This window comes from Copadichromis virginalis, linkage group LG7 (assembly GCF_057382275.1).
Source record: "Copadichromis virginalis isolate Kocher_CV1m ecotype Utaka linkage group LG7, C_Virginalis_male_GT1.1, whole genome shotgun sequence".
Classification (NCBI taxonomy): Eukaryota; Metazoa; Chordata; class Actinopteri; order Cichliformes; family Cichlidae; genus Copadichromis; species Copadichromis virginalis.
The window spans coordinates 64,406,164-64,422,758 of NC_140624.1; the positions used below are offsets into that span (position 1 = coordinate 64,406,164).

At 38.8% G+C, this 16,595-nt stretch overlaps 1 protein-coding gene across 1 annotated transcript in view; it reads right to left on the bottom strand.

Moving 5' to 3' along the window:
- Nucleotides 1–16,595, bottom strand: part of syt9b (synaptotagmin IXb) — a 63,902-nt gene that overhangs the window by 31,087 nt on the left and 16,220 nt on the right. Inside the window, exons 2-4 of the mRNA XM_085464737.1 lie at nucleotides 4,653–4,828; nucleotides 1,516–1,733; nucleotides 272–812 (exon numbers count right to left, since the gene is read on the bottom strand). Coding sequence (XP_085320863.1) covers nucleotides 272–812; nucleotides 1,516–1,733; nucleotides 4,653–4,828 — 935 coding nt within the window. The remainder of the gene's footprint in view (nucleotides 1–271; nucleotides 813–1,515; nucleotides 1,734–4,652; nucleotides 4,829–16,595) is intronic.

The window sequence follows — 16,595 nt, forward strand, 5'->3', positions numbered from 1 at the left end:
ATACAAGTCCGCTGACTTATCTCCTTCCCTCTGCTGTTATAACAGGGTTTTACAGGAGTTCTTGCTCTTTTTGATTGTTTGAGCAGATTTGTTACAGACTGAAAAAAAGACAAGGGATTTTGGGAGCTACAGATAGTGTCGGTCTCGCCATCAAGTCTCATGGTACTGACAATAAATAATAAAACGTTTAGTAAATGTAATAAATGTGGCCTTAATATGACGAAGAGAGAGTAAATGGACAGTCAAAGAATGTAAAGAAGCTAGTTCTCACCGAGGTTACATATTGTATGTTCCGGCACAGTTTTGTCTCCCGGGGAAAGTCGGAAAGATCCAAGAAGTTGTCCACCACCACTTGGCCAATCAAATCATGGCGAGAGAACCTGTCAAAGTCGTAAATACTGAAGTGTAGCTTACGATTCGACAGATCTGCGTACGCCACAGGAAAGAGGAACACTTCATCAAAAACCGGGTTGAGTGTCTTCCGGTGCACCTTGGTCTGGTGCTTGGTTTTGCGGTCGGGCAGCAGGTAGATTTTGACGTAAGGATCAGAGGTCCCTGAGAAATCCTTGGCAGGAAGGTCCTGGGCCTTGTGGATCTTCACGATCAGCTGCTCCAGGTCAAAGTCAAACTTAAGGATAAAGTGAAGGCGCCCACAGTTAGAGGTTCTATGGCCATCTTCTGCATCTATTGAGCGCTGCTTGTAAAGTTCTGGTTTGATCCGACCCAAACCAGACAAAGACTCCTGGCGCTGGAACTGAGCAGGGTTGAAGTCGGGATTGGATAAGTTCATTTGACGACGGAAGGAGTTGTGCCTGTAACAAAGTGGTGTAATTGGAAGGTATATAAGGCAATTCAAATTATTCAGCAAATATATTCTTAAATCTTTGCATCTACTGTGTTCTCTAGCAGCTGAGGCCTGTACTACAAAGTAGGATTTTGGGTTTAACAGGCTAACTTAAGGTCTAACCCTTCGTTTTCAGTGTTACAAGATTGGTACAAATTTTCCTTGATAACTTATACTGCACATGTAAAATGTTCTGGAGGGAGTTATTTTTGAGAAATGAGAGCAAAATATAAAAAACTAAATATTGTCACCGTTCCTTAAAGATTCCAAAGATATAGTTTCACTGACAGTAATAGGTCCTGTAGTTCTGACAAACTATATACAGTCTGTTGTTCCCAGATACGCATCAATAAATATTAAAAACACCTTTATTTCTATGCTAAGGATGTCGTAGTGTAATCACAGCTGATGTGAAGCTTCACCTGGCATTAGTTGAATGAATGATGTCACGTTGGAAGTTAACATTTGGTATGAAAGAACCAACAGGGTAAGTGAAAAAGTTAAGAAAGTTAAGAAAAAGATATCCTGGATATCCCGAACTTGCTTTGTAGCACACATCCCTGATGTATACTGTCACTTTCCTAATTAAGAATCTCTGAACTCTGTCTGTCATCTGTATTTAACCTGTCAGCAACACTAAATACTGGACAACAGTTTTAAGAACTACTTACCGTACAGAAGAGGTAGGTTCAGTAATCTGTCTCTGAACCCTGTCCCTGGCCAGAGTGTGAGCATGGTTTTTCTCCACCTTAGTTTGCGTCTCCAGTGGGATGTCAGGTGATGTGTGGCTTATCTTCAAGGCCGACTCCGGGACAGGCACACCCGAAGGGGGCCCCGAAGGCTCCTTCACACAGCCATCTTCACTGTATTCCCTTTCCTCCCCGTCCACCTGCACAGCACACATCAGTGTCTGCATTACTGCATGCTATTAAAAAAATATAATGTGGGAATGCTTAGTTGGACTGTTAAATTAATTTCTTGGCTGTATTTTTAAACAGAAGTGCCTTAAACCTGAAATGCTTCCACCTCTTTAAATACTTGAGTCATTATCCTTTTTCTTATTTTAAGATAAAAAAAAATTTAAAAGACATGTACTTTTTTGAAACATGATGTGTTTCTGTTGTAGACTTATTCCTGTAGCACGACTGCCACTAATCACGGTTAAAATGTTATAATATGAAGCTCTAAAGACTGCCCTTCTTGGAAAATAAGTAAAAAAAATAAGTGCATGGCAACAATCAAATAAAGAGATTGATATCTGCAAGGTTGTTAGCTTAGCATTAGAACTAGGTGAAATAAAAAATAGGTCAAGGACAGTCCAGTAAGTCTTTCCTAAGTTTCTGGGATCTTATCATCGATATAAAGTTGGCAGACAACCACCAAAAAAGAAGCAAATCTTTTGACTGTAGCTTTGATTGATTAAGCAAACAATTGTTTTAGCTTCCCTTTGCGCTAACATAGCTCAGACGACAAACACTCAGGATGAAATTTGTACACAATTTGAAAGTAGTGGTGGCAGTGTACTCGCACCAGTACAATGCCAAGTAGAAAACCCCAGTCAAATAGAAAATACACATTATAAAAAGGGCTTCCTGTTTGTGTGTATAATTATACATAGTTCAAATAGCACAACTGCTTGAAACAGATGCAAAACTATGTTACTAAGTTCTCTCTTTAAGGCCATTAATAGAGAACAGGACATTTTGGATCACTCTGGGTGATTAGATCTTTAGTCATGTAAAAGTTGAGTAGAGCTGGAATTATTTTAAGTGAAAAAACTCTACAGACCAAGAAGAATGATAAGGTTACACTGCCCAGTCCCAACAGCTTCAACAAGCCCAACAAAACATTCAAAAGAGCAGACTCTCAGAGACACTGCTTCTTGTACCTGTGCATGACACGTGTGCTTCTTCGTTAGCACCAATATTAACAGGTTAGTCTCATGTGAGTTGTTTGTTTTGTAGAGATTGGATGTGACACATTTGTCAGCAAAAGTAGACCACAAACCACTTTTCATAGTCATATCTATATCATGGCAATAGCATTACATAATTTATGCTTTTCATTACATTTTTAATATCTAGAATATATAAGAAGATAGCTGTAGCCCTGAACCGTTTTATACATTACCTTGGGTATCTGCATTCTCACGCAAAAATTCCAACATAGTATAGTTAGTTATATAGTTATAGAGAAAGTTGGATGGGTTTATAAAGGGTTTTCAACTTTTCCAGCTTATCTGTCTATTGCCAATGTGCAAAAAGTACAGCAGTTGCACTGATCCCAGAACCTGGGTATTTCCATTCCATGCCACATGTGAGCTGGTGTCACACAGTGGAAATTTGTGTATATCTTGTATATGGGTTTTATTCTGATTTTTAGTGTTTATTTATGAGTGTCGTTTTATTTGCATGGTTTTATTCTGTTTCTATTGCTTTTAGTGTTTTATGTGACATGGTTTTTATCCACTGTGGACTGACTGCACATGGGCATATGTGAGTAACGCTTTCCCCACTGTCATATGCTGGGTGCAGCTGTGCTGGGAAAGGGTTGCCATGGCTATAAGCCAGGGTCTCTTCCGGGACGAGTTTTCTGGCCCCTATTTGTGTATTTGCAGGGTGCTGACGCGAGGGGATCCATGGTGGCATCGCGTGGAGGATTCCGGTGTGAAATGGAAGCTGGGCTGGGATGTGGTGGGCCCAGTGAGTGGACAAGAGGGGGATAGGAGGCTCCTCCTCGTCGGCCTAAGACAGGGCTGGCATGGACCCAACTCATGCAAGGGAATCTCTGGCCTGCTGGTGGACCCATAATGCATCCAGGGTTGTGGGACATTACATCAGGGGATTTTAGTAAATGTAGAGAATTGTATTTTTACTAGCTTTAGCATTGGGTTTTAGCTGGGGGGGCTTTATCTGTCAATAATATTTCTATCGTGTGTGTTTTTAAGGATGGTTTTTATTGGTATTTTCTGGACTAGTAATAAACTGTTTCTGATCAGACCTGCTTCATCTCTGTGCCCTTGGTATCTGACTCGCTTGCTCCCCCTTGTATTTTAAAGAATCTTTCTTTTTAGCACGACATTCTGGCGCGACCGCTTTAGTGTCCCCGTTTGTTACACTGGCACAACTGTGACTATAATTGTCAAAGGTAAACTCAATGTAGAAAGACATGGCTGGCAGTAGCAGAGCTGCAGAAGCGACACTGATGGTATAGATGACACCTGCTTGCAATCAGCAGCATTTCAGTTCAGGTTATCATCGTGTACCAATTAGCTGAGCAGCTCTAAATATTGCAGTATGAGGTTGTAGTATGACCTTTATAATGGATTTTAATTCTAATTTGGCAGTGGCTATCTAACAACATCATTACAGTTTGACAACATAAGTACAATATCAAGTATTAAACTGTGTTGTATAAGAGTTTTATATAAATTATATTCTATAAAGGCCGTATTATTTTAGGAGTAATCTTGCAGTGCAAGTAGACTGATTACATACAAAAAAGCGGCAATAAGACAAAGTGAAATACAATTTTCACTGGAGATTTTTGGAGTATCTGGTTGTCGAAGATGCAGACCATATCACTGTAACAACCGGGTTGGATTTTGGCCGAATATGACGTTGGTTGCATGTGATATCCTCTTGTGACCCCTGGTTTCCTATCTGCATCTGTACTGTGAAATTCAATACTGGCAAATTCAAAGAAAAGTATTCTTTAAAAAAATGATTTTTACTGCTCCTTTCTGTTTACATGATATTCCCATTAAAACTAAATGTTGCTCATACAAGTAATTAACCTTCCTCCTTACCTCTGTGAGGACAGGTTGTTGGTCTCCTCCCAAGAAGTGTGCCCCCTTGAGGACATCTGGGAGGAAACGACCACTTAGTGGCACCCAGCACAGCTTCCATGAGACAAAGAGGGAGACGCTGAAGAGAGCCAGACCACAGGTGGTCACCAGCAGAGACAACAGGCTCACCGATACATCTAGAGATGGAAGAGAAAAAGGAGGCGGAGATGCTCAGCGAACGGTGAACGCAGCTTTGCCTGTGAAAAATGCTGGCACAGATAAACCAAGCTCCCTACGGAGGACAGACTGTGTTTATTAAGAATGCAAAGTTAAAGAAGAAAATATAACATTTTCTCATAGTAGGCTAAAGTTTAAGAAAAAAATATGTTTAATGAACTATCCAAAAATCCCAGCAATTAGACAGAGATACATTACCATGTTGATAAGGTGCTAAAAGGCCACATCAAAATATTCTAAACAATCTTGAAAGGGAAAAAATGATCAGGGAGAGATGACCCATTTAAATTATTACCTAATTCTAATAAATAATTATTATTAATTATAATTCTTTTTCAACAGTCATATAATCTTTCCTCTTATTAGGATGTTTTAAAAACTGAATAGATAAAAGAAAATGTGGAAAGATGTCACTCATTCTTTTTTTTAAAAATCCAAATGCACAAATCTAACAACTGACACTTTCAGTGCAACACACATAATTATAGGTGCGCAATGGATGGATATTTTGCAGGTGAACAAACCAATGTATAAATAATTGCAAATAACCTACAGTCAGGAAAACATGTGCAGGAATGTGTTGTGGCCAGACACTGCCTGGTCTGTTGAATGCACAGAAACATAAGAGGGCTTTTAATTTGAAATGGACACCGAACTGTTGAATTAGTGTTAACAGCATAATGCTGAAAAACGAGAGTTTGTCTAGTGGAGGATACATACACTGCATACACTAATCACATACTAATAATAACAAAAGCTTGCTTCAAATAAAGCCCAGCTGCCTTTGAAGCTGTAGTAAATAAAAGATGCTTTAAGAAAATACAGCTTACATAAAGTAGCGGGAGTGCCACTGGAAGCTGCAGAAGCTGCAGAAAATGTATACAGGCAAACAACTGTATACATAAGTATAAGCACAAGTGTATTATCGTATCTTATATCACATTACATGACTTGTACACATCTATGCTAACTGGTCACTTCATTAGGCACACCTAGTTAGTACCAAGTTCCCTGGTGAAACTGGCTAGTTGAGCTTTGTGACATGGTACACTGTAGTCATGAAGGAATTTACATGGTTAGCTGAATAAACAGGCAGGCTGTGGCACTGAAGTCATGCTCAGTTCGTACTAAGGGGCTCAAATTGTGCTGGGAAAATATCTGACAAACTGACCGGACTTCTGCATGAGTGAGGGGCTCTGAATATGACCCAGAAACCAAAGCACAGAAGGTTGTACAGGGTCCAAACAGCCATAACCAGGAGCATGCTTATTCAACATTTACATGTTTACGCATCTTAGAATTCAGACCGAATGTCAATGAGGAGGTTTAATGTGAAACACCTGGATTTTGGTGGGTTCCATTGTGCAAACAGAAATTGTCAAATTAGGTATTGTTTTACATTTTTATCGTTAAATTAACAATTAAATTAACAATTGTTAAATTAACAATTAGGGCATTAAATAAACAATGACGCAAATGCTTCAGTTCTTAAAGCAAACTTGAAAGGGTCTCTGGTTGTGACAAACCCACAGAGAATGATTATCCAAACTGTGGTTCCGCACTGCAATGCATTTTAATGTCTCTCACTCATTGTTTTAGGGTTATTGGCCACAAGTGTATTTCTTTGTCTCACAGTCCTCATCAGTGCTGTTTCCAGCCATTAAAAATTGTAATATCCCTGTGTATCCCTCTATTTACAGGGCATCTGTTCTGTATTTCCATCTGTATGGACCACATAAAATATGCAATATTTATTTCCAGACTGCAGTAGTGATTGATGGACGTTTGAGACAACTGGATAAAATGTTGTCGTCCATTAGCTAAGGAGAGAGTTTGCCTCTTATCTGCTAGCACCCTGTAGCTTCAGAGAGATAATGTTTGTTGATACCTCTTTCTTGTGAAGCAGCCTTTTCAAACTCATCTAAAAGCTTGGCTAAGAATGTCTGCTGAGATAAGATGCTTTAAAGAGGAAAACTTAGAGACACGACTGAGCGCTCTGGATCTTCCTTTTTTTCTTTTTTTTTTCTTCCTGCAAGTCATTTTGAATCAAACTCGCACAAAAACAAAGGTCTGAAATTTTGAGGCTCCTTGCTCAGTACAATGCCCTGCAGCCTTGATTATGCTTGAACAATAGCAGTGATAAACTCAGCATTCACAATGTCTGCAGTAGTTGTGTACCAGTGGCATGCCATCACATGAGCAAGAATCTGTTCTACATTTTTAACAGCTGCCGAAAGCCATGTTTATATTACATTTCATCTGTGGTCGTGAACCCATTCTTCTTTAACAGTGTTTATTATTTGTCGTTCCTGCTAAGCAGAGCTAAGAGCTTCTCTTAACAGTACAGCAGAGAATGCTTAAACCAGGGTTAGATCAGCTAATTTATGGATGCCATTAGAGTTTAGTACTTGATGTTTTTCTTTGCATTGTACTGTGCAACTTATTTCAACTTCTACTTTTACTTTATACAGAATCACTGAGGAAAGCAGCCTTGCAGAATGATTTATGTAGAAATATTTGAAATCAATTTAGCAGAAACGGGTTCTAAGCACACAGATGAAAACAGCATCCTGAAGTTTTGAAAAACATTTAGATGAGTTTTTTCACACTGTGAAAGTGATTTGCACACAACACCCCATATTTTCTAAGTAATACATATAATTAGTCTTTTATTATAAATATTTATAAATAAAGCTTTTATTTCACGCTTATTGGCTACTGGATGCAAATATCTAACCATCCTCATCACCAGCAACTCTGTGCATTTAGACATGTAGACGTGTTCAAACCAAGCATTGGGTGATTTAAGTGATTTTGAACGCCGACATTGTTGTTGGTGCTGGTCTGAGTATTTGAGAAGCAACTGATCTACTAGATTTTCCCGCACAACCACCTCTAGAATTTACAGAGAATGATCTGGAAAAGAGAAACTATCCAGTGAGCAGCAGTTCTCAAGAAAAAAATGGAACAGTAACTCAACAAAACACTCATTACAAATAAGGTATGCAGAATTCTCTGAATTCACATCATGTTAAACCATGAAGAAGATGGGCTACAACAGCAGATGATCACACCCGGTGACATTCCTGTGAAGCACAGCAAACAGACTCAACAAAAATTAAACAATAGAAGATCTGATAAGTCTCACTTTCTGCTTACACATTTGGATTGTAAGGTCAACATTTGGCATAAACATGGTGATGGTGGTGTAGGAAATGTTTTCTTGGCAATGCTTTAGGCCCCTTAGTACCAACTGAGTATTGCTTAAACACCTACCTGAGTATTGTTGCTGAACATGTCTATCCCTGCTTTGCATGATTGCTTGTTATTGTAAATGAGTATTTTGATACCTAATCAAAAAACAGTTATGTACTGTAATCACTTAGGAATAAAAGCAGTATCATGACAAATGGAAAATCACTTTCATAAAGTCCATATGTACCTATGTTATTCAAAGTGCCCAGTGGGGTGCTGGTTTAGCTTAGTGGGTGAGCAAGTGACCACCTGCCCAGAATTCCCCATGTCTGACCTGTGACCCTTTGCTGTGTCTTCCCCTCTGTCTGTCTTCACTGTCACTATCCAGTAAAGGCAAAAATGCCCCCCAAAAATATAGATTAAAAAAAGAATGTGCACACTGGTTAATTATGCTACACAACTAATGATTTACCTTGGAGATGCTACCTTCATCGAGTCAGGTTATAGGACATTAAGTGGCGCAAGATACAGAGATTTCAGTTCTGAATGGTTTCCTTAGCAACAACTATAATTGGCTTCTTCAACAAAGCCAGTGAATGTGAACATGGTCACCATGTGCTCAGGATCAACTTTGTGCCAGTTTCAATCAGGTTGTTGCTGTTGTTTACCTTCACTATGGCTATAACACATCACTGTAGCATCACGTAGGGATAGGTTGCATCCAACATGTCGATTGCAGACATTAGTACACTCATTACCCGCTGCGTTAATATTGCTGACCTTTATACCTAGTGCCACATTAGATCAATACGATATCACTGTGCAAGATGCATGATGCAAATACACTTTCACTCATGGAGGTTTTCAGCTTGCAGAATGCAAACACTGAAGGAATAAGCTGCTGTGACAGTGAAGACCATTTTAAAGAGAATTTATCTTTTTTTTTACTTTCCAGACTCCCTGCAGTTTTAATCAAGGCTGAAATTTGAATGCAAATAAGTAGGAAATAAGAAGAATCCTGTTGATGAGTTTAATATAAGCACATATTTAATTTCTTTACTGCTTTCATCTAAGCAATCTTAAGATTTACCACTTATTTTTGCCCCTATGTTTTGTTTTATTATCCATGTGTCATATTACTTTATCCCCCTGAATCTGAACAAACAGAACAGCTTTATACACTCAAGAATTCTGCTACTTCCATCATGATCCCAGTGACCCAGTTCCTCCGACAGCCATGAATTAACACTGTCTTCATCATGTTTGATAGATGACGTGATGATGTGCTGTAGATCACAAACCTTTCCTTCTCCCTACTGTCTTTTATCATATGATTCTGGTAGTTTCAGTAACGATGAGCAGTTCTTTCTCCAGAACTGGACATGCATTTAAAAAAGTTTTCTTAAAGCCTAATTTGACCTTTTTCTTACCAAAACCTAGTCACAGTTTACATTTTGTGGGTAAATCCTCTGTATTTACAATCACAAAGGCGCCTCTGAGTTTTGAATTTTGACTCTCCAAGTGAGTGCTTTTAATTTTTTTTCTAAGCCTGTCACTGGTAGTAAAAGTAGATGAGTTAAAATACCTAGGGTCAGCCATCGAAGGCAACAGGCAGTGCACAAGAGAGGTGAAGAAGAGAGTGAAGGCTGGGCAGAGTGGGTGGAGACGACTGTCAGGTGTGATTTGTGACAGACGGATGGCAGCAAGACTGAAAAAGGTTTGCAAGGTAGTGAAACCTGCTATGATGTATTGCTTGGAGATGATACAGACATTAAGGAAGAGCTGAACATGGTATTGATGATGATGAAAAAGATTTTCATTGTGAGTTCCCAGGATGGACAAGACTAGAGGTGAGTGCATCAGAGGAACAGGTCCAGTTGATCAGTTTGGAGATAAAGTTATAAATGCAAGGCAGAGCCAGCTCCCACTACTTTTAAGATTAGCCTTAAAACTTTGCTTTATAGTATATAGTTAGGACTGGATCAGGTGACCCTGAATCTTTCCTTAGTTATGCTGCAAAAGGCCTAGTCTGCTGGGGACCTCCCATTATGTAGGCGAGAAGGAAAGGGGCAGCCCACCTGCCCCCCAAGCATGGTTCTGTTTAAAGGGAATTATTCTTCCCACTGTTGCTAAGCTTGTTCAGAGGCCGACATGTGATTGTTGGGGCTTTAATTTACAATATAAAAGCACCTTCAGGCGACTGATACACTATATAAATACAGTTGAACTGGGCGACCCACCGTGGCATCACATAATGGTGCCGAAAGAAGGAAAAGGAGCAAAACCTGTTACTAAAATAGTTAATTATTTAGTTAAAAAATGTGGATTTAGATACTTTAAAAGTTTCTGCTCTTTATGTAAAAGGCTTTTTTTTTTTTTTTTTTTAGCCTCCTCCATATGATTCAAGACATCTTTGAACTGCACGTTCCCATGAGCACCTATCAAATGAACGCCCAGCTTAAACATTAAATTCAACACTCAAATTATAATGGAAAAACTTACTTTTGAACCTATGAAAATAGAGGGACAACGTAAAAAAAATCCCCACTTAATGCCATGCAATATTAACAAATTAATGGTGTGACAAGGCACTTTAATCCCATTTTATTTGCTTCACTTGAAATTCAGTGTGGTGGTGTACAACAGTAAAGACATGCCATGTCACAATAAGACGGGTAAAACATAAAGCTTTCTGAATGTGTCGACAAAGCTCTGCATTACACGGACGTTAGAAGTAGAGCAGAGTCAGCACTATGATTTGTGAAATGAGGCAGGTAGAACACAGTCCTCCTGTGCGCAGCTCTGCACTTTGCAAGCAGCTGGGATGAACTGAAAGCAGAAAAAAATGATCTACAATATGTGTCCCCGACACAGTGCCTGGCTTATGCTCTCAGCTGGCACAAATACAAAGCGTGCAGCTTGTTCTGCTGTGCTCTGGCTTTGATGTGCCAAATAGGTGATGCATTTGCTTCGATATTTCACACCCAAAATCCTGCTTTTAAAAAAACTGAAACACAATGCAGCTCAGAATATCTTTATTTTGTACTCAGATCAACCGTGTTAGATTTCGAGGCTCACCGTGTTCCTTCCAAACCCACTTCTGCTCAATATTTGAATTTTTTTTAAATACTGAAAACACTGTTGTTCTTTGATCTAGTGGTTTCATCCAGTTACATTTGTTACAGCCCTTTCTAAAGCCACAGGGTGTCTCAGCTTGTCAGCTTCTCGTGCAGGGTGCAATCAACGCGCCAAGGCCTCAGCTCTATACAGCTGGTGGCAGTTAATTAGATTCAGGAGCTCCACTAATCAGTAAGCTCACTCCTCACTAAAGGAAGTTGACAATTATAATTAAAAAAAGGTCAGAGAGGTTCTGATTAATATAATTGTCTGAGTTGTGGTTTCTAGGGGGGTTTTTTTTATGTGACTATACATAAAGGAATTACAGGTACACCTAAAAAGTTTCTAATAGCTGCTGGGATTTAAGGGGTGGCGTATATCAGTGCAATCAGTGCAGAAGTGGATGTTAAAGCAGTACAACATGCTTCCTGTCAGCCCACCGCTTCTCTTTGTAGCCTAATTCATACCTAGGCTAATATATTTATTCCTCCTGTCAGAATTAGACTTCATAAGTCATTATCTGGACAACATTGTGTTCATTTTCCCTTGGAAAAAGTTACAATGAAGGATGACTCCAGCCACTGTGTTGCTTGACTAATAAAGTAGCTAGACAGGATTGATCTTCCATTTTTGCTTCTAATATTTTTTAAAGACTTTATTTTATTTTATTAGATAGTGACAGCTGAACAACCAGAAGGTAAGATAGTGATGGATGACATGCAGTAAATGGCCTGCGGTGGAAGACAGAATTAAACCCAGGCTTCTGCTGTGAGAACAGAGGCTCTGCTACATGGAGCACACTCTAACAGGTACTCTGTAGCACACCCTGACTTTTACTTTATCTCATATGTTATTTTTTTCTTTGTTTTTTAATTCTGAAAAAATGCACGCTTGAATATGCCTAATTCAGTATCACTGCATAAGTGGTAGAAAATTGATAGGTTAATGGATTTTGCAAAAAATGACTGCATGATTTTGAAGACAAGAAGGAAAAACATGAAGGATTTCAGAGTATATTTATATACTATATATGCACTTTATTTAAATAGTATATAAATATACTATATAAGTGCCTCTAGACACTAGATACATAAAGTTGACATTACAGTATAAAACATGGATGCAGTGAAATTGAAGCCACTATAAAAGTGCCTAAAAGCTTGCATGGAGATAGCTGTGGTTTAAAAAGAAAATACCACTTCTCCTATAGAAGACTGAGAAAAATTGAATCTATTTTGCAACTATTGAGCATTTCATGTTTCAAAAAAGAGAACTACCTATGCTATGAAACTGCACTCTTGACCACTAACACTTTAGGGCAGACAAGTGAGCGCGCAGTTTCACTGTCAGTTCATTCAACCATCCTGAAATCTCGACTTTTGGAACTAACATGGTGACAACAGAAACGCTCATCTTGAGGCTTCAAAACAATATTTTAGAATGTGTCTATGTCCACCTGTCTATGCTCTGTATACCTGTCTATGATGTCTATGTTGCCTCAGCCATTTAGTTAAAAATGAATAAGAAAAGAAATGCATGGTGTTTTAGACCTTTGTTTGAATGCAAGGTTTCAAAGAATTCCAGGCTGTGAGGCCATTAATATTCTACAGTAAATTCATTCACATGAATTAAAAGCAGAGGTGCTACATGCTGAAAATCAGATATTCATAGAAAAAAAGTATTTCAAGTGGAAATAGAAGCAGCTCTGATAGTCAGCAGAGATGAGATTGGATCCACTGTCATCCCCAATAATGCATTACTGCCATGGTAAGAGGAACAGTGATGATGGAAATGAAAGAATTAGGGCTCATGCTTAATACAAATGGCTAAATATGATAATTATTATGCACCTGGCAACAGCTTAACACCCATAGTAAGAGTAATTAAGAGATTGGTGTGTTTTGACAAACTGATTTTGTTGGTTGCTGTTTTGTTGCTCACTGGATGCTTTTAATGACAAGCACTTTGCAAATCTGGTCCTGAAAGGTGCCATTTGGATACATCTTTATTACTTTTAATTGCAAATGAGCCACAAGGCATCTTCACGAGTCCCATCAACCACTCGTTGCACAGGAAATGGTGGAAAAAAGCAATGCATTTCAGATTGTGAAACAGAATGCTTTACCAACAGGAAGCACATCAGCAGAAGAGATCAGAGTTAGATTTTCACTGCCCAACAATGCAAATGGATTGTCCTGATAGAAGCCTTGGCGGAGGCGTACTCCTGCCTCTGAACCAATTGAAGCTTAAAACCCCAAAGTGAACACACAGATGGCTGCTTTTATTGATTTGGACTAAATCTCTCTTTGATGAGGCGTTGTTTAAATCAGCAAAACACTTAAGGCCGCCCGACCGTTCAGAAAGGCTGACTTGTTTTGAGGCTCAGAATAAGCAGAAATTGAGGTTTAAAGAGGGCCTCCAGCACTTTGAGACTTGAATGCTCCTGCCAGTTTCATATGTTTAATTTAACATACGTTATTTTGACAGTCACTCACATTTGCATGTACATATAAACCACGTTACCCCTTGTTAAGCAAACACTGTACAGAAATTGAATAATGCAATGTTTAAATATAAATTTTTTTCTGGAAATGTCAGCGTATTAGCCTAAGAATCATGCTAACAAACCCTTAAATATCTGTACAGACTTTTGTGTCTTGCAGGTATCTTGCAGCTATTGAACTATTTGACTGGATGTCCAAAATTTCATGACACTCCATCCAAGAGATTTTTGTAAGATAAATGGCTGATAAAGGAGAAACATCAGTGGTTACAAAAGTATCTAAAAGGCTTTGAGACTAACAGAGGCTGCAAACAAACAGCTAATAGCTAATAGCACAATCCAAATAGAAGCATGGCTCAACTAGCAGTTGTTCAAAACCACAAAGCTTTTACACAGTGTATGAACTTTTTCCAAGTTTTCTTTTTTTGTATTGTTTGTTTTCTCCACCTCTTCCTTTCTTTCTTTGAAGCTGTCCACATCTTGTGAGAATGTTGCTTTTGTGAGACCAAATTAACTGTATACTAAGCAGTACCTCGTTAATCAGGACCTCTGCCTCGCAGTATGCAAAGTTTCTCTTTATCTGTCTTTGTTATGTGATGGCTGAAACAAGCTTGCAATCAGAGCCTTTTAAAAGGAAGTGGTACATTATATATGGTTGATTTGGGGGTGCTAATGTAAATGAGACTGGGTCTGTAGTAGATCAGACATATCTTTCTACAAACCATTTAATAATCATGTTTAATGTGAATCCTTTAAGACACAGGGCTGTCTAAACATAGCCTTCTCTCTCTCTCTCTGCTTCATTTTGCAGTTCATTAACAGCTCTATACATCCTGATAATAACCTTAACCCTTTATCACCTAAGTATCACACGGGCTGCCTGGACTTATTTGGTAATTTGGGCTGTAGAATCACAAAATAATGGGCATCTTTTAGGAAACATTTGAATTTTCTCCACAGCCCAAAATGACTGAGACGTTACAGTAATGTGAAGCGCACATGGTAGAATCTAGGTGGGGCCGATTCTTGTGAAATAAGCCTGCCATTCACTACTCTAACTGATGTTAACTGTTAGGGGACTTTCTACTCTGGCTCATTATTATTGGCTTTGTTTTTGCTCCTCCGGTGCATTACCGTCTCTGTGGTTGCATGCATTAGTGGTGAAGAGTGGATACCAAGGTCCCTATGCCTCTGAAGAAATCTGATTATCGCCCTCTGTTTAGTCTCTGTACAGAGCAGACGCCAATCAGGGGCACATAAAACACTGTCATGATGATTTCTGTTTAGTCCTGTATACTATCCAGCACACCTACGCAGACAATAACCTGCAATTACACTATTGTACTGATGTAAGCATCACCAGGAGAGCATTTTTGCGTCCTACACTGAAGCTTAATATCTTCGTCTATAAATATCTGTATATAACTGACACATGCTAGCTGAATAGAGGCAGTGTTAGTCAGTTGGTTGGATAAATATCCATGTGATTTGATACAAATTTTCATCTTCTAAGAAAGATCAGTTCTGATCATCTGTTGATCTTTAAATTCTTTTCGTTTTAACCAAAAAGACTATAGTCTCGGGGTCGACTGGTCAGGTGTTTGGTTGATATGTGCTCATCTGACCAAATTATAACTGGCCATTAATCGTCAGTGTCAGGAACAGAAATCAGCCAGGTCGTTATATTGTAAGATATAAAAATATGCTTCTGGAAAATTACGTAAATAACTGACCATTGTTTTGTTTTTGAACTGTTGGTTCTGCTTTTGTTTGGTAAGACAAAATATGTGAGGTAAAGGTGGGAGTACAGCAACTCATTTTCAGTTAGTAGTTTTTAAATCTTTCCAGTAGCGGAGCATTTTATTTTGAAAGGAGAGAAGATCTCATAACTTATTGCAGTTTGGTAGAAATTGTAATGCTGAATCATTTGTCATTAAAATAATATTTTGTATCAAAAAAATGTGTTTGTGTATGCTGTTAGTTGCAGTTCTCAGAATTAAAATCAGAGTAGTCAAAAATCTGTATTGGTTGATCACATGGTCATTGGATGGTCAACTGGAACTGACCGAGAAAACTGCAGTGTCTCTCTAGTTAAGTTCATAAGTTGAAAATTGGAAGACAAACATTAAATTTTCACATCTGTGGAGTCACCCAAAGATTAATGTAAAATTTGGCAGTAAGTAAGTAAGTCTATGATCTATGAAATTGTTTGTATTGTGAGTTCAGGTCTTCTAGCTTTCTGCTGCCTCACCATGGATATTTAATGTTGAGCATTGAATATCCATGAGATATATATATATATATATATATATATATATATATATATATATATATATATATATATATATATATATATATATATATATATATACACTCAACAAAAATATAAACGCAACACCTTTGTTACTGCTCCCATTCCCCATGGGATGGACGTAGAGACCTAAAATTCATTCCAGATACACAATATAACCATCCCTCCCAAACAGTGGTCACAAATCAGTCCAAATGTGTGGTAGTGGGCACATCTGCCATATTGAGATAATCCATCCCACCTCACAGGTGTGCCACATCGGGATGCTGATCTGACATCATGAGTAGTGCACAGGTGTACCTCAGACTGCCCACAACAAAAGGCCACCCTGGAATGTGCAGTTTTGTCTCACAGCAAAATGCCACAGATGCCACAAGCAATGAGGGAGCGTGCAATTGGCATGCTGACAGCAGGAATGTCAACCAGATCTGTCGCCCGTGCATTGAATGTTCATTTCTCAACCATAAGCCGTCTCCACAGGCGTTTCAGAGAACATGGCAGCACATCCAACCGGCCTCACAACCGCAGACCTCGTGTAACCACACCAGCCCAGGACCTCCACATCCAGCAGGTTCACCTCCAAGATCGTCTGAGACCAGCC